Source organism: Nerophis lumbriciformis, linkage group LG06, assembly GCF_033978685.3.
Source record: "Nerophis lumbriciformis linkage group LG06, RoL_Nlum_v2.1, whole genome shotgun sequence".
In the NCBI taxonomy this organism is placed as follows: Eukaryota; Metazoa; Chordata; class Actinopteri; order Syngnathiformes; family Syngnathidae; genus Nerophis; species Nerophis lumbriciformis.
In genome coordinates this window covers 33,344,419-33,362,659 of record NC_084553.2, presented here as the reverse complement: position 1 = coordinate 33,362,659, position 18,241 = coordinate 33,344,419, and the positions used below count along the sequence as shown (strand labels likewise).

Below are 18,241 nucleotides of genomic sequence, written 5' to 3'. Positions count from 1 at the left end.
GTAATAATGATGATATGGCAACATCATTTTTCATTGGAAGGTACACTATTGAAAAAATCCCACAAACCAGTTATCGGGCTCCAACAATTAATCGAATAATTTCATTAGAAAAAAGCTTCAATTTGTATTTTGTTGCTTCAATAATGTGTTTATCAATCAATCAATCAATCAATGTTTATTTATATAGCCCTAAATCACAAGTGTCTCAAAGGGCTGCACAAGCCACAACGACATCCTCGGTACAGAGCCCACATAAGGGCAAGGAAAAACTCACCCCAGTGGGACGTCGATGTGAATGACTATGAGAAACCTTGGAGAGGACCGCATATGTGGGTAACCCCCCCCTTTAGGGAGACCGAATGCAATGGATGTCGAGTGGGTCTAACATAATATTGTGAGAGTACAGTCCATAGTGGATCCAGCATAACAGTAAAGAGTCCAGTCCACAGTGGGGTCAGCAGGAAACCATCCCGAGCGGAGACGGGTCAGCAGGAAACCATCCCGAGCGGAGACGGGTTTTAATTAGTACAAATTCATCAAATCTATTGTTTCCGGAAGACTGCTCCAATTGAGCGCACGTGAGAGCGGTGCATCTATGGTGATGTAGATCACACTGCGGGTGATGTGGCCTGTGTGTGTGTGGCGGTGACAGCGAAGTGTTGAGAGAGCTGGCTCAAAAAGAGGGAGCAAGAGCGCAAAGGGCCCAAAAAAGACAAGAGAAGTCTTCAAAGGTTTGATGATTATTTTAAAATGAGAAAGACATACAACGTGATGAAATTTTGCCACTGTCAAACAGAGCTGGCATTTCACAATAGCACTACGTTGATGATGGAACATGTTATCATAAAACATCCTTCATAATTAAGAGAAGCCAACAAGCAGGAACAAGGTAAAATCCTATTTTGGTAGATAATGCCATCTTATGTTTGAATTGCATCACAAATGTTTTATTCAAACACATGGGAGGCATGTGAGGACATGTTAGCATATGCAGTTTGTATGTTAATGCTAACGAGTCCAAACGTGTATGTGTTAAATGGTTAATTAATTACATTGTCACTTAATTAATTTACCATACTTTATCCCAGAGCATTTTTGTTTAGTTTTTTTTCATGTATTTATTATAGATTACAGTTGTCCTTTGTTTATCACTGTAAGTTGTTTTCAAACATGACCACGATAAATTAATTTCCCCAAAATAGGAATCATTCATTTTAAATAGGTAGAGCATTTAAAAACTGTTTATGACCTTCTAAATACAATTTGCAACATTATGAGAGCCTCCCAGATATGAAATAACACCCTTTAGTCATATGTACACTATTTTAATCGAATACAGTAATGCTGCCTGATGCTGAACCACTCAGTGGCCACAATAGTGAACAGCAGGCTCTGATTGGTTTGGTCTCATCTTTAGTATGTTTAGCATGTCTGTGAATCTTTTGGCACCACACGATTCGATTAGTTTCTTGGGGGTAACTATTTGATTCAGAATAAAATCTCGATTCAGTACGATTCTCGATTCAAAATCCATACTTTTTAATAATATTGGGTGCCAGTTCTATGATTAACTACATTCCTCCATAAAATAGGTAAACAGCTTTGATCAAGTTCTATATTACTTAAAAGAAACTGGTTTTGTTTAATAAAATTCTACCCAAACATTTAGTAAAGTCAAATACAAATAAGGCAACAAGAGAGGTATCCAACACTTCTCTTTTTTAAAGTAAATCTGTATTGTAAATATCTGCATCTACATCAACAATATGATTTGCCTGAGTGACAGGACAGGACAGATTATAAACAAATAAAAAACAATGACAATTTTTTTTGTTTTTGATTTTTTTTAATCTGTTAAAAATTGTTACAAAGAATCGCGATTACCGTATTTTTCGGACTATAAGTTGCAGTTTTTTTCATCGTTTGGCCGGGCTCCAGTACAACTTATATATGTTTTTTTCCTTTTTTATTATGCATTTTCGACAGGTGCAACATATACTCCGGTGCGATTTATACTCCGAAAAATACGGTAATCTGAAAATGTAAAAAAAACAAAAGAAATTGAAGAAAATGCTTTTGAAAAACAAAATATGAAAAAAAAATCTGCGATGTGTTGAAGCCGCAATATTTGAAGCCAATATGACGAGGGACGACTTTACCTGGTTTTAGGCTACACAGGTTTTTTTTTAATACTTTTTAACTTAATGGTATTATTTTTTCAAATTTAAGGGAAACTGCACTTTTTGGAATTTTGCCTATAATTCATAAGCCTTATGAGAAATAACAACACAATATTTTTAAATGCATTCTAACTCGTAAATTAACTTTAATAAAAGTCTGCTTACAATGGGAGCCATGATGTCATTGCGTTTATTGTGTTTATTCTGACCATAAATACCCAATAAATAACCATCCAAAAAGTGTCAACAATCCATCCATCCATTTTCTACCGCTTATTCCCTTCGGGGTCGCGGGGGGCGCTGGAGCCTATCTCAGCTACAATTGGGCGGAAGGCAATACTTCATTTAAATTTTGTGACCTGAATGTTAACCAAGTATTAGCAATATTGTTATTATAAGAGCTAACCTTAAGGACCTACATTTAGCGGCGCATTGATCAAAAAGAGGTAACTTCCTTATGCTGCTATATTGACATCATGAGCTGCTTTATCGCCTCTGAGTTTGTGAAAGTTTATTCTAGATTATAAATCATGTCTCTCACCTGGATAGGAAAACGATGTTGGTACACTTTGACAGCCAATATAAATTGTGAGATGGCGAAAAAGACATGCGAAAGACGCTAGTTTGCACGCACCCTTTTTTTTTAAACCCTTCGCGAGGATTATGACTAATTCTTTATTTATACGAGAATATATGAACATCGTAACAGTCGGCATCCCAGTGAGAGCAGACATTTCTAACAGCAAGTTGTGTTTTTTTATGTTTGTTGGCTCTAATGAAGTCTGTTTGAGTAGTAATCAGTGATGTTGTTGAAGGAAAAAGTGAACGTTGTGATGCGTCTATCAAAATGATCGCCACGGTATGCTTAAAATGAACAAAATATGTAAATATCACACGTTGAATGTGCCTATTACTACATTACATTCAGTATACTGTATACTTACAGTGTGTCTATAAAACTTTGTGGATGTGTTTGATGTTTTTTTAAGCACTTTATAGGTGGAATATAGCGGCTCCCATTGACTCCATTGTAAGCTGACTTTTGCTCGCATTTGTTCACAGGTTAGAATGCATAAAAAACATAAAAACATATGTGTGCTTGTAGAGCACACATATGTCGGAAAAAAAACAGAAATTAAGAAGCAAAGATTTGTTTCATTAAGTCACTCGTGCTCTGGGAACCCAGTAAAACAGGAAACAGGTGTCTCTGAGCAATGGGAGGGACACGCCAAAAGCCAATCACGTTACAGTATCAACTACCAAGGTTGGATGTGCCGTCTTTCTGTCTCGCTGTGGATTCACTGCATTAAGTGAGAAGAGAAACTGTGATATTTTGATATATCAACTCAATAACAGGAACTTGTATTTAGTTTTGTTGGTTGTAATGCAGACAGTGTGGCAACATCCTGACACTTCCAATGTGTCAGTTCAATAAGTAACTTCCCAAACCACTGTGTAGTGTTTAATCGTTTATACAGTACTGCCATCTAGTGTCTCAAAACTGCAACTATCTTCAATTCCACCGCAATTATTTTATTACCAAGCTCATCCTACCTGGCTACCAGACACCTTCTCCACTGATAAATAGCACCCTTGGTAATCTGGAAATTGGGTTACTGTATTTATCAACAGGCTTAAATAAGTCATAAAAAAGTATCAATAATTATCGATCAATATAAAAACGTTTATCGTGATATAGTTTTCAGCCATATTGTCCAGCCCTATGTGCCTGTTTTACATAAGTATTGTGAATGATAGGCAAAATAAAACAAAAAAGTGCAGTTCCCCTTCAAGTGATGAATGGCAAAAGTGAAATTTCAATGGTACGTGTATCTATAAAAAGAAAGAATAAGACATTACAAAAATCCTTGAGGCTACAAAGTGTTATTTTTTCAACTAATCAAACAAATTAAACGATAGATTACTCAATTACTAATATAATCCATAGTTGCAGCCCTACAATGTATTAGTGAACCATTCCTGCAATTTACAGTGGTGTCAAACTGCACTGCATCTTCCATCCGTCCATTTTCTACCGCAGGGTACACCTTGGACAAGTCGCAACCTCATTTTTTAGAGGTAAATCTAATATTTTGCCTCTCTTATGTTGTTAAATAAGGTGAATAGGTTCTACACCAAACTGGATTGGGTCTAATGTAGTGCAGGTATTTCCAAGATTAAAAGTGGTCACTCTATAAAGGACCAGGTGCAGAATGTATTCTCTTAAGTGGGATAATTTTGACTCTACATCATAAAGTATGACTGTGGGCTTGAAGTGTGTGTGTGTACGTGTGTTTTGAAGGGCCCTGCTTGCTTCGGGCCTTTACTAGACCGCATGCTCTCCCTCCCCCCGTACTGTCTGTCAGCCTCGCAACATCAGAGAAGTGCAGCAGCCATCAGACACTGCACTGTAATGGGTTTAATGAGGGGATGAGCTGTGCATGTCACCCACATACACGAGCAGCGCGGAGTTGTAATACACAACACCGTCTTTGACAGCTGCTGTGTGGCGATTGAGGCTCGCTGACAGACACTGCTGCTTTCTTCAGAGGTGGAAGACACATGATGTTTCTTCTTTAAGGAGACAGAGGCACAAAGGTTAATGAAAGTCTGTGCCGTGCTGTACCAAGACTGACAATTTTTTTCCTTTTGCATTTCCTTGTCTCCCAGGATGGATGACCCATTCTGCCTCTCTGCTTTGAGGTCACCTTTCTATCAACTTCCAGCAGGGGGAGCTTTACCCCCTATGCATCCATCTGCAGTCCATATGCATCTGTCAGGCGTGCGCTATCCCGGAGACTTCACGCACCCTTCTCTTTCAGCACTGCAGTCCGAGAGGTAAAGTCATCTCGATTTAGCCATGCAAATACTTAATGAGCCTGTGTATTAAATGTGACTTTATTTATTTCCCTGTCTTACTTGTCTGTCCAGGCTTCAGCTGGAGGATGAGCTGCGGCAGAGAGAGAGGGAGCGGGAACGCGAGCGGGAAAAGGAGCGGGAGCGGGAGGCGGAAAGAGAGAAAGAACGGGAGCGAGAGAGGGAGCGGGAGCTTGAGAGAGAGCGAGAACGGGAGCGGGAAAGGGAGAGGGAGCGGGAGCGTGAAAGAGAGCGAGAAAGAGAGCGGGAGAAGGAGAGAGAAAGAGAAAAAGAACTTGAGAGGCAGAAGGAGAGAGCGCTAAGAGAGAAAGAGCTGCAAGCGTCCAAGGCTTTGGAGAGCCACTACCTGGTTGACCTCCATGGCATGAGGGGGCAGGAAGACAGAGCCAAGCCAGAGAGACTCACCCCTAATCGGGCTGGTATGTTTCAGTGGCTTCATCATTCCTTTCGTAAACACTCACTGTACCCACACTGATCTTTCTGCCCCTTCACAGATAAAACCAAAGAGCCCCTGCTTCCAGCACCCAAACCAGTCCCACCAGGACTCCACCCTGCAATGGGACAATCACATCACACGGTTCCCAGTCTGATCTCAGGGCACGGCCTCTTCATGGGGCCCAGTGCTGTGGGAACCGGTCTCCCGACCACCTTAATCACTCCCAGGAACAACGAGGAGGAGAGGTGGTTGGCAAGGCAACGCAAGCTGCGGCAAGAAAAAGCGGATCGTCAGTACCAGGTGTCTGAATTCCGCCAGCAGGTTCTGGAGCAGCACCTGGACTTGGGACGACCCGCTGACGCACCAGAACACAGGTCAGACTTGTACTTGCAAAGCTGCATTTGAACATGTGTATGTGTAGCAATTTGAATGCTGACGTACACATGAGCTGATATTTGATATCCATTGATATATTTTAGTAACGTTTTTAACACATGGCAGCAACATAAGTCACCATTAGTTTGATGCCTGACAAATTGCAAGTGTGTCAAGTTTTCTCAGTCAGATGTTTTGGATGTTGCAAACATTATAATACTGTAAATATCAAACAGATGTGTCCAAATGGAGTGATTTTTAAAATGACAGTTGTACCTCAATTTACAAGTAACTTGTGATACAAGCTGTCTCTCAGCTTTAATTTGCCAGCGTAATTTGAGTTACGAGCCCACTCTGGCGCCAGTTGAAGTAATATTTGTCAAAGGGTTGTGCCAATTGAGCAGTTAAGACTTAATATATTGTGACACGTTGCTGTTCCTGCTTTGTCTACACAAGAAACATAAGTTTTGTTGAGACAGTTGATGTGCATGTTTGAGTGCTGCCCAGAGGTTGACACAATCCTGCCATCCAACTGATTTGAAACTGTAATAGTACCTGTTTTTGTGTGTTTTCATTTGAATTTTATATGTCGACTTCATCGGAGGTAACACACCATTAAAAACATGCCCTAGGGGTTAACAGCCTCCCGGTGAGTCAGCCCTGCCACGGTCAGCATCAGTGCGCATCACAAACACGTTCAAACAGCAAACCTTTTTTCATAAAAATATTTAGAAGCTGCAGATGCTATGTTTTACATATTTAATTTCAAACAAACTGGACAGTCAAGCATGACCATTTGTACACAGTTGTCAACTCTGACCTCTCCGGTCCCACACTCAAATATGTTACTGTGGAACATAAACAAAGATTTTTTTTAGTTCCTATTGTTCCTGTGGGAGGCACCTACACAAGTTTAGTCCCCAAGGTAAATGCTACAATATTGTTACATCACTTCGTAAAACTACTGTAGTTGTTTGTTATTGTTATTGTTTTTCAAACTATATTTCTTATCTAAAAATTAGTTTTTCTTTGAAAAAGGCAAGGTACATGTTGGAAAAAGTATAGATTAAATTAATTTAAATACATTTCAATGGGTGGGACTGGTTTTAGAAACGAGTATTTTAGAGTTACGAGCCCTCTTGTGGAAGTCAAATTGCTCGTAGGTTGAGATGCCACTGTAATTATTTCATGAATTAATGAAGGGAGTATCCCTGGCCCGCACTAGAATGATGAGGGACAGTTGTGGTAGTGTTTAGAAGTTTAGAAGGATCCAAAGCTGGCAAACTTTAAAGGTTTGTTTTGAGACAGGACTACAACAATGATCAAGTCTGTTGAAGCATGACGTCGATTCTATTTCTGTCCAAGGCAGCTTCTGTCTTACTTGGAAACAGGACTCACAGCTATGTTTAGGCAAAGGTGCAGAGTGCAAAGTGGGGTCCTGATGACTGCTGTTTCATGGGGAGGAAGTTTTTAGACAGGCAGCGGGGTGGGACAGCTGAGTTCCACAAAGGCAAATTCTTGACTAATCCTCTCAACCTTGCACAGCATAAGCCTCCTACTTCCTCTCCTTTGTTCCGGTGTGTGTGTGTTAGTGATGCTGTGAGTGACTAAGACGTGAGGGTTTGCTTAAAGCTGAACTAGAAAGACAGGAGGGATGCACGGACGTCCATTTTTAGTAAAAACATTAATATAATGACCGAATCACACCATCGGCTACAGATTGCACATACTGCACACATTTACTCTCATGTTCAGAAATATAAACATATTTAGTAGGCTTGGATGATGTGATGTTGTTCTTTCCAGACAGATTTTATGATCTAGTGTGTGTCTATCTGTCTTTCTCTCTTTCTCAGTTTTGTCCTTAAGCCTTCATATTCTTTTTAAACATATGTGTTTTTCAAACAAGAAAAATGTAAATTTAATACTGTATATCAAATACAAAAATGCCAAGCAGCACACTACAAACTGCATAAATGGTTGGAATTTAAATTATATAAATAGTTTACATTTACAATAATCCCTTGTTAATTGGTTCCGGACATGACTGTGATAAATGAATTTCCGCAAAGTTGGAATCATTCATTATAAATGGAATATATTCCCATACCGAGAGAAGGATAAAAACTATCAACTACCTTTTAAATAAATTTTTCAACATAATGAGTGCCCGTTAGATATATGAAAATGTCACCATTTAGTCAGCTCTACACTCTTGATCCAATATAGTAATGCTGCCTGAGGTTGAGCCTATCAGTAGCCACAATACTGAACGGCACGCTCTGATTGGCCAATAGTGCAGTTGTATTGATATTTTTAGCTCATTTAGCAATTGTTATACTTGAAAATGCTTCATTTAGGAGAAACAATGTGGAATATGCTTTAAAAAAACTGAATAAAATCTGGGATGTAGTGACGCCGCAATATTTGAAGCGCGATGTGGCGAGGGATGACTGTACGTACAATTTAATTATCAGACTGATTAAATGTCAGGTTTTTTTAACTTTTCTTTTAAAAGCTAAACTAAATTACGAAAAATATTTACTCCTATTAATAGCTTTCAGCCCCCAAATATCAACTCCTTGACTACTTAAGAGATGTGTGTGTATGTGTGCGTGTGCGTGTGTGTGTGGAGGACATTGGGTACCTTGGTCACATCCTCTTTCTGCAGTGGGCTATTGAGGTTGATAACAATGCTTTGCACACACAGGAACACATAAAAAATAGTGTTGCATGTTTGCATTGCAGCCATTCTTGGAAAATTAAAGTATTTGTCATTTTAGTGATTGCCAAACTGATAAGCATGTTGGATTGTGCGTTCACAGACCAAATAACCATGAACCAGGAAGCAGAGAACTCCACTCCCACTTAGGTGCCCCTCCGCCCCTTATCTCCCCCAAACCCTCCCAGCCAATGCGGGAACACCACCCTCCACATACCACAACTTTGTGGAACCCTGCGTCTCTTATAGAAACGCCTTCCGAGTCCAGACGGAACCACGATCCCTCAGGAATGGGACACTATGAGCTCAGCCGGCTGCCCCCCAGCCACTCCAAGTTCGACGATGTAGCCAGGAGGAGAGACGGCGGAGGAATGGAAAAGTATCTCCAACTGAGGGGACCTCCGGGTCTGCCGGAGCCAAGCACATTCCTTGCTGATCTGGAGAAGTCCACTCACTCTTTCTTCAGCCAGCAGAGGGGGTCCATGTCCCTCACCAGCCAGTACGAGCTGGAGGGAGCCGTCAAAAGCAACGCCGGACAGAAGATTTTCCACGGGCACGGTCGACATGCACAAGGGGTTGGGATGGTCTCTGGTTCAGGCCTGGGACAGGTAGCCACACTGGGAATGATGCCAGACACAATGCTGATCTATGACGAGATTCTTCAGCAACACAGAAGGCCCGTCAGCAAACTGGACTTGGAAGAGAAGCGGAAGAGGGAAGCCAAGGAGAAAGGTTTGTGTCACATTACACAAGTGTCAGCTCAGCTGTTGGCGCTTTTCTATTGGCAAACACAGACAATTATTGTTTCATTTCGGGGTGTCGAATATCTATCTGATATCAGCAAAAAAAACGAAAAAACAAGTATCTCTGACACAAGCAGCATTTTATTTATGTAACTGTAACATCTAAAAGTCCTCCAATAAGCACACAAGGTTGGTCTTTGCCTGTATTTTAGTAAAGTCATTTAAAAAAGCTTAACACGGTAGGCTATAAGTTTGTAGGATCTAGCAGCTACACAACAGCTAAGCACACACTAGCACCTGAGCTAGACATATGTAAAAAGTATGCTTAATTGAACAATATTGTCTGGTCAATACAAACAATTATCAAACAATCATATTTGCGGATTACTTACAGATAAAGTCTCCCAAGGCTGAAGCGTATTTGAAAGTAATCATTAACAAACGTGTCCGTATCATTCAATTCAACAAATGCCTGATTAAAATAAAGAGCCCGAACATACAGTAAGGCTCCACTTTTTAAAATGCGCTAGCTCACTGCTAAATTACATTGGCATCAGTGATTTTACATGCCAATTTCAACGCCTCCAAATTTGGTAATAAAAACCACAACTAAGATGCAGATTACAATGCACTTTACATTACAATCATACAGCTGGTGTGTAATAAGTATATTACTTACACTTTAAACACTTTGTAGGGCACGATGTAAGACTAGAAAAGACTACATTTTGGCTAGGCTAAACACCGTAGCCTATACACTACTGCCATCTTGTCTTGGAATTACAACTGTATGCAAAGTCTACTTTATTTATAATACACTACTGTACTCGCGAATGAGACTCAGAAGTGTAAGAAAATAAGATATAATAATAATAAACACACGCAAACATACCAAAAGTTGGTACTGTTGAGTATCTGTATGGATTCCCAGGTAGTGTTAATTGGTACTGCATCAATTAAAATGTGAACTGTACCCATCCCTAAATTTGATCTTTACTAGCAGGACAGTTCAGTTCACTTCATCATGGTACAACTTTCGAATGGAAAACCATAATATGGTTTGCATTTCCACAGTTTTTTGAATGAAAGTGGAAATGCAAGTTGTTGTTGGTGTGGTGTCGAGTGTTGACCTCTGTGTGTTCCGCAGGTTACTACTATGAGCTGGATGACTCATATGATGAAAGTGATGAGGAGGAAGTGAGGGCACATCTCAGAAGGGTTGCAGAGCAGCCACCACTTAAACTTGATGACGCCACAGAGGTAAAACACACACACACTGTGTGCACAAACAAGCTCCAACAGATTGGGAGTCAGGTTGATTTACTTTTCTCTTTTTGAGCAGAAATTGGACTTCTTGGGAATGTTCAGCCTGACCACTGTGGGCCAGAGGGACGAGCTGGTGCAACAGAAGAGAAGAAAGCGACGGAGGATGCTCAGGGAGCGGAGCCCCTCACCAGCTGCCTCGCAGTCTAAACGCACTCCTCCACCTGCTCCTCCCCCGCAACTCAGCACGCCCTTCACCCCCGAGGAGATGGACCGGGCGCCAGAGCTGGAGGAAAAGAAGCGTTTCCTTACCATGTTCAGACTTTCCCATGTCACCCTTCAGCAGAGAAGAGGTGAGAGACTTGTTTTTTTTAGAATTTATTTTTCTTTGCATGTTCGAGTAGTGAACAACTTCAACTTCATGGCGCCTTATACACTAGTGACTCACGTCAGTGTTGCAAGCCTCTCATTACAGCAGAGCACAGCAAAACCATCTCGTGCTCATTAGCTCTTCGAACATTGTAGTCGTCCTCAGCAGGCTCCACAGCTCGCTGACGCTTCCCTTCAGTCGAAAGCAATCTGTTCACATGCACCCGCCTCTCATTAACACCTTGACTCCAGCCACCTCCATCTCACCCTCAATTTCCTGTGTCTTTAACGGCGTACTTCAATTGTATGCAATTTGAAAGGACGACTCTTTTTGTACGTTGCAACTGGCCAGTGTCAGTATTAGACATTCAATGATGACAACACAGACTGCCACATTAAGCTGCTGAAAATCAATCATCATTTTGATGGTTTTTTCCTCCTTTCCACCATCTTGTAGATAATGAAAGGGTAGTGGAGCTCCTCCAAGCTATTAAAGAGAAGAGCGTAACCTTGGATACCATCAGACATGCCCCTCAGCCGCCGTGTAAGAGCCCTGCTGCACAGCTCCTTGGTGAGACACACTTCCTCATCCCTGAAGTGTCACATTTGCAAGTTTATTCACGCCATAATCATTTCCGTCCTCAGCACCAATTAGATCATGTAAACACGACATACACAGATATTTTCAAAAGTAGAATTTCTCACAAAAGCATGTCCACTGCGATCCCAAAATGTTCGTAAATACAGAAGTACTTTAACTCCTTCTGTAATGGAAACACTTCTCGAATCAACGTCTCCAATTGGAATAATTAAAATCATCATCATTTTGTACATGTAACATGCCTTTAAAAACATAAACAACTTTTGGATAATAAATATTGTACAAAAACATAGAATAAAATATACTATTAACAACTACAATGTTTTAACAACTACAATGTTTTATGAAGTAACATAATAATGTACAGTGTTTACCTTGGAGAGTGGACTTCTACGATGTCTCCTTCCAGCTGCTTCTATGTCAAACACACCATCTTCAGCTTCTCCATATTTGAAATATTATTTTAACATCCTTGGCTGGGGTTTAGAATCATTGTGCTTAAATATGGTGCGGACTAGCAGAGCTTCGCTCGAATTGCTTCCTCAAGTTAGCGAGACACCCTGTCAGCCTTTTAACTATTTATTTCTTTAATTTAGTGAATATCATCTCCGTCTCAGCACTCAAATTCTTCCTTACCATGGATGGAAATCAAAGTTATGTCCATCTCTAGCTATAAACTAATGCTCGCGAGTAAGACCTGATGTTTAGTCTGATATTACGGGTTTAACTGTGATATTTACTACGCCAACTAATGGCGGGGATGCTTGTAACTCAAATTGTTGCTTGCAACTTAAAGCGTAACAATTAGCCGAAAGACAGCTTTTATCTCAAAACACTCTTTAAGTTGAGGTATATTAATTCATTTGTAAAACTGCTTGTCCTCTCATTTGGGTCAAGAGTGAGCTGAAGCCTATCCCAGCTTTGTTTTGGGTGAGAAGCTGGTCAATCACAGGAAACATGTAGGCAAACATACATTTACAATCACAACTATAGACGATTCACCTAACATGCATGTTATTGGAATGCGTGAGGGAGGCGGAGTACCTGGAGAAAACCCACAGAGATGTGCAAACGTAGATTTCATCTTGGATCTCCTGACTGTGAGGCCTGCATGCTAACAACAAAGTCACCGTGCAGCCTGTTAACTTAATATTTCAATGTTAAATGCGTTTTTTTTGTTATTTTAGGACAAATAAGGGTGTGTTTAGGAGTGTTTCAGAGTCTCTTATAATGGTTAATTACCTCAGTGAGTTGGACAATGAGAACGACCTTCAAGACAACACCTTAAGTTTCAGTTGCATGGAGGAACGACTGTTGAAAGATGTTTTAATGATGAGCAATTCACACTTAATTAGAAAATTGCGACAACCAACACTGGTCATAAATAGATTTTTGGCACATAACCAACAAAACACAGTCAACACGGTTGTTCGGTGCCAACCAATGCAACAGGTGGGTCTATAAACCCAGAGGCATGTTATACCATAATTTCCACAAAAAGGCACAACAACGACAACAGGGTTATGGAGAAAAATATATTAAAGTTATTTATCAGAACTAGGGTTGCACGGTATAAACGATATAAATTTGGCCGACAATAGAGCTTTCAATACTGTAATTCTATTGTGTCAATGCATGTTGATGACACATTCTCGCTGTGTACCGCAAATTTGACAGCAACAAGCAAACAAAGGTGTCCTCAATGAAATGTACTGTAGCGCGCTAGCAGCTAATGACCCTCTACAGTGCAGCTTCTAAATCACTAATCCAAATAAACTATATTTCTCACAAGTATCACTATCACTAGAGGACTAAAGGACAAGGAAGAGCTAAACATTATAAACTTCGCATCGGAGGATGCAAAAAAGCATAGCTAACCGCTCAGCAAGAGCTTTTGAATGTTTAAAAATGGTGACAAATCAATACAAATATCAACGTTAACAATACAAAGCATATTATCAAAATATTGTTGATGCTACAGGGATTAGATCGATATTTTTTTATCATCACCGTATTGTTTTTATTGTTTACAAACATAGGAAATAAGAGCCATTAGCAGTTGTTTCTTTTGTTGAGTTGTTTTGCACTGTGGACTTTATTATACATTTTGTATCTAAAAAAAGGAAAAAGGAAATAATTAAAATATAACTTGATATTGTTCTCATTTAATGATTCTGAAAGTTTTTAGTATGGACATTGGTATGACCAATAATGCCCGTGTAACTATTTGGTATCGGATCAATACCGTAATTTGTAGTATCGCCTAGAACTAATGTATGTTTGTGACATTGCGCTCTCATCACGCCGGCACGTCTCTCTCTCTCTCTCTGGCCAGGAGAGCGAGGACGCACCTGCACGCTGACAGCGGGAGCAAGCGCGCTGTCACAAAGACAATATCAGTGTTGTGACTTAGAGAAGATAACGTTTTGAGTGGCATGTCGTCAGATGCACGCTCACAAGAGAGACTCACCGGGCAATAGGCTGTCGTCATGGCGTCACGTGGAGTCAGTCAAAAGGAGGCTGCACGTTCAGATGACGCCATACAAATGCGTCTTGGCGCGCTTTGCGGAGGTCACATGACCAGTGGGCCAGACCAAGTGGTCTTAAGGTGGACTTGTTTATTCATGGAGATTTTCACCAATTTTTGCACTGTATATATTTTTTGCACACTGTGCAGTGGTGACCTAGAGTTGGTCCAATAAACATCCCCAACTCGAAATCTGCTACTGAGCCATCATTGGTTGCATGGTTATATAGTTTTGTTTTTAGCGAACTCGCAACAACGTTTAATCAATAAAAGAATGAGTCCTTATTACATTTTAACAGAAGTGTAACCACATTACAACAGAAATGACCCAAATATTAACAGTAAATCAGCAAGTAGATTAACAATAATTTTTTGAAAATAATACAACTGGAATTATGGTACAGAATATGTGAGCAGCTAAATTAGGAACCTTTTTAACCCATTTGGAAATAGTTATAATATAATTTATATACTGAACACTGTGACGTATATTATTGTCGCAAGAGGCTGCAATATATATTGCGATATAGATTCTAGGCCATATTGCCCATCCATACTTAAAACATTTACTGTAAATAACCAAACAACTTAACTTAAATGATTGAAGTTATTCTTATGTACATTAACCACCGTTTTTTCCCATTAATAATGTCCCTAAATGTGTACGTAATAAAAACAACAGAAGCTGACAAAACAGACAAGCAAATAAAAAAAAAAAGTGTTGTGTAACAAAGGCAAAGTTTCAGTGCACACCTACAAAAAAGTCTGTTGAAGGTACTTACAATTCCATGTCCTAAAATACGCTCACGTCATTGCAGATTCAGCATGTTCCCAACCCGCCTCTGAGTCAGAAGACCACAACGGTGTCAGCCCGCACAGCCCCACCTCACATTGCCCCTCGTCCCCTAATGGCCATCCAAAACCCCTCGGGGACACGCTAAGACCAAAGGATCCTCCCTCCCCAGCTGTCCATCCAGACAAGGCCCGGGGGCCCGGCGAAGGGCCAATCTCCAAGAGGAGTTCCAGCCTGCTGAACAGCTTGCGGCCTCCCATGCCTCTACAGGCTAAAGAGGGGCTGCACAGCGTGAACGGTCGCACCAAACCCTGGGACAGCTTCACCCCGGAAGAATTTGCCCATCAGTTCCACGAATCTGTGCTGCAGTCCACTCAGAAGGCGCTGCAGAAACACAAAGGTAAAGCAGCACAATCCAAGTAATGGCTTTGCTATAATTGGAATGGATATCTTTCGAGGAGACGTGATTATTACTCTAAGAGTCCCATCACCACTTTCATTTTAACCTTCAGCTGAGGGACATTATGACAAGTATCATTTTATTCTCTTTCATCCCCTGATAAAATAATGGCAATTATCGCCACTTCAAATTCATCAATGAAGCCCTTCGCTTCTTTTTGAAAAACTTTCTAATGTGTTTCCAGGCGGGGCCGCAGGGATGTCGGAGTCCTCGCCCCTGCAGGAGTCCTCAGTCCATTACAACATTCCCGAGCTCCAGAGCGCCCCCAGCAGGCCGCATTCCCACTCGCACTCGACAAGCACGCATCCGCACGCTCACCCTCAGCCCAATGGGCAGCACTTCTCCGCAGCGCCGCACCGCGACGCCTCAGGGACGAGGAAGGACCTGTCGGCCTCCGAGGAAGAGGAGGACCAAGAGGAAGAGGAGGAGGAGGTGCCAGCTTCCAAGTGGCAAGGGATTGAATCCATATTTGAAGCTTATCAGGAATATGTTGAAGGTAAAGAACAGAAATCTCATTGTTTTACTCTCTGACACTAAATAGGATAATGACCACACTAAGTGGAGATCTGCTTTATAATTAAAATCAATTTAATGTTGTCAGTCATATGAAAAAAGCCACAAAATAATTTCCTTTTGTCAAAGTCGCTTTCAAAAAAATCAACCTGAAAGAAACATGATGTGTTTTTTGTTGTTTAATATTTTTAGTACAACTAGTGAGTTGTAAAAACTAGAGCTGCAGCTATCGATCATTTTAGTAATCGAGTAATCAACTCGATTAATCAGACAAATCAATCGAGTTGTCGGACAAAACACTTTGTAGCCTCAATGTGTATTTTAGAGAAAATAATTTAAATAAACCAAGGTTCTTCTGCCTTCATTACCTTCTATGTATCTTCTTTAACCATATTTTAAATTCTATTCATCTTCTTTGACCTCCTATTTACCTTATTTTACTTTTCGTTTACCTTCCTTTTATTTACTTTTTTAAACCCTGTTTTACCTTCTATTCAAATTTTATTGACCTTTTATTTAACTTATTTTACTTTAAATTTACCTGTCTGCCTTTTATCTTATCTTACCTTCCATTTACCTTGTATTTACATCTTACCTTATTTTACCCTTTATTTAAATTGTCTTAACTTCTTCTACCTTCTCATTATCATCTGGTTTTACCTTGTATTTACCTTTTACTTTCTATTTAACATATTTTACACGGTCTGGATTTTATCCATTTGTGTTAGTTAAATTTATTAAAGGTGACCTATTACCAACATTTCCTATCTATTAGTACCTGTTTTTGTATATTTGGGATCTGCATAACTCCCGAACATTTGAAATGGAGGCATGGCAGAGATATTTATAAAACAATCTTGCCTTTCTTCTTACTTCCTCCAAACGAGTCGTTTGGAATTTGCTCTGGCCTGTGACACCAGCGGATATTTCCATATATGGTATAAATTTACCCCAAGAGCTTTGCGCAAGTCCGCCATTGTTGTTCGACGTTGAAGTCAATAAGCTCTTTCTTTTCCGCTATCCATTTGCTGTGGGGCAGACTGGCTCGTACATGCACATGCATCCTCCGCTGCTGCCATTTCTTATACAAAGTAGCGTATAGTTCTAACTTATACCTGTCAGTAGGCTCCCTATGGAAGCGCTTAAAAACTACAATATGGCTGACAGGGAGAAGACAGAGTGGAAATGGAGGCACATAAATAAGATAATGGCCTGTAAACAAAATCTATGCAAAATTTTTAACCAAAGAACCGAGCTTTTGTCTAATCGATTAATCTTTGCAACTCTAGTAGATACCAACATTTTGTTATTGTTTGGGTTAAAATTAGCTCTGAAACTAAAAGTTTTAAAAAAAACATTGTGTAGCTCTCTGCTACTTTCATTATGTAAAAGTAGCTCTCAGAACAAAAAATGCTGGAGACCACTGCTCTGATATTTAATTCCTGAAAAAATGTTTCTACATCTACTGTAATTATCAATGATTTAAACTTAATTTATATTTCATTTTAATACATTGAACTGACTAAAGAAGTTGTTGTTGCATGTGTTGGCCACTCGATGGCGCTAGAGATAGCTGCTGGTCAAAATCTATCTTAATGCTATTACTACTACAATAGTCAGGATTTGACTACACTGAATAAGACATCGGATAAACCATATCCTTCTTAATGTGACTACAGTGTAAGATACATTTTAATTTAATTTCTATATCCCTGAGACCTAAACCTTAGGTTTTTTTTTCCACTTTCTCATTTGGCCTTCCTGGATTTTCCCCCCTTAGAACAAAGTCTGGAGCGACAAGTGTTGCAGAGCCAATGTCGACGACTGGAAGCTCAAAACTACAACCTCAGTCTCACTGCTGAACAACTGTCTCACACCATGGGGGTAAGACGCGCGCACGCACACACACACGCACACACTCTGCTTACGCGAAAAAAGAAAACCTGCCAAATTACAATTTAAATACAATTGCAAACAGGAAGTAGAACTGACAAATGATAATTTTGGTGTATTTCAGAATCATACATTACTTTTACATATTTTATAGAAAAGTTATTACGATGAACCTCATGTACTGTACACAACTACACATGAGTTTAGTTTCTTATATTCAGACAAGCTTTAGGTATAAAAGATGGAATTATTTACCTTATGCACACATTGTTTTAATAACAGCAATTGTGTTTCACTGACTAACTAAGAATAAAAGCATTTTTTATAAAAATGATAATTTTATGTCATGTATTATAATGTTACATTTATATAAAAGTGGAGGAAATGAGTTTTCAATTTTAGTGTTTGTCAAGTATTTTAGTATTGAGGATAAAACCTTTGTTACACGTAACAAATTACTTGGCTGGCATTAAGGACGAGGCGGCTCAG

The 18,241-nt window shown here is 39.9% G+C and overlaps 1 protein-coding gene across 1 annotated transcript in view; it reads left to right on the top strand.

Moving 5' to 3' along the window:
- The window catches only part of gse1b (Gse1 coiled-coil protein b), a 434,552-nt gene that overhangs the window by 407,054 nt on the left and 9,257 nt on the right, over positions 1-18,241 (top strand). The window contains exons 7-16 of the mRNA XM_061964192.2: positions 4,851-5,018; positions 5,112-5,476; positions 5,552-5,867; positions 8,694-9,322; positions 10,481-10,593; positions 10,676-10,949; positions 11,423-11,536; positions 14,912-15,286; positions 15,531-15,842; positions 17,640-17,743. Of these exons, the coding sequence (XP_061820176.1) occupies positions 4,851-5,018; positions 5,112-5,476; positions 5,552-5,867; positions 8,694-9,322; positions 10,481-10,593; positions 10,676-10,949; positions 11,423-11,536; positions 14,912-15,286; positions 15,531-15,842; positions 17,640-17,743 (2,770 nt within the window). The remainder of the gene's footprint in view (positions 1-4,850; positions 5,019-5,111; positions 5,477-5,551; positions 5,868-8,693; positions 9,323-10,480; positions 10,594-10,675; positions 10,950-11,422; positions 11,537-14,911; positions 15,287-15,530; positions 15,843-17,639; positions 17,744-18,241) is intronic.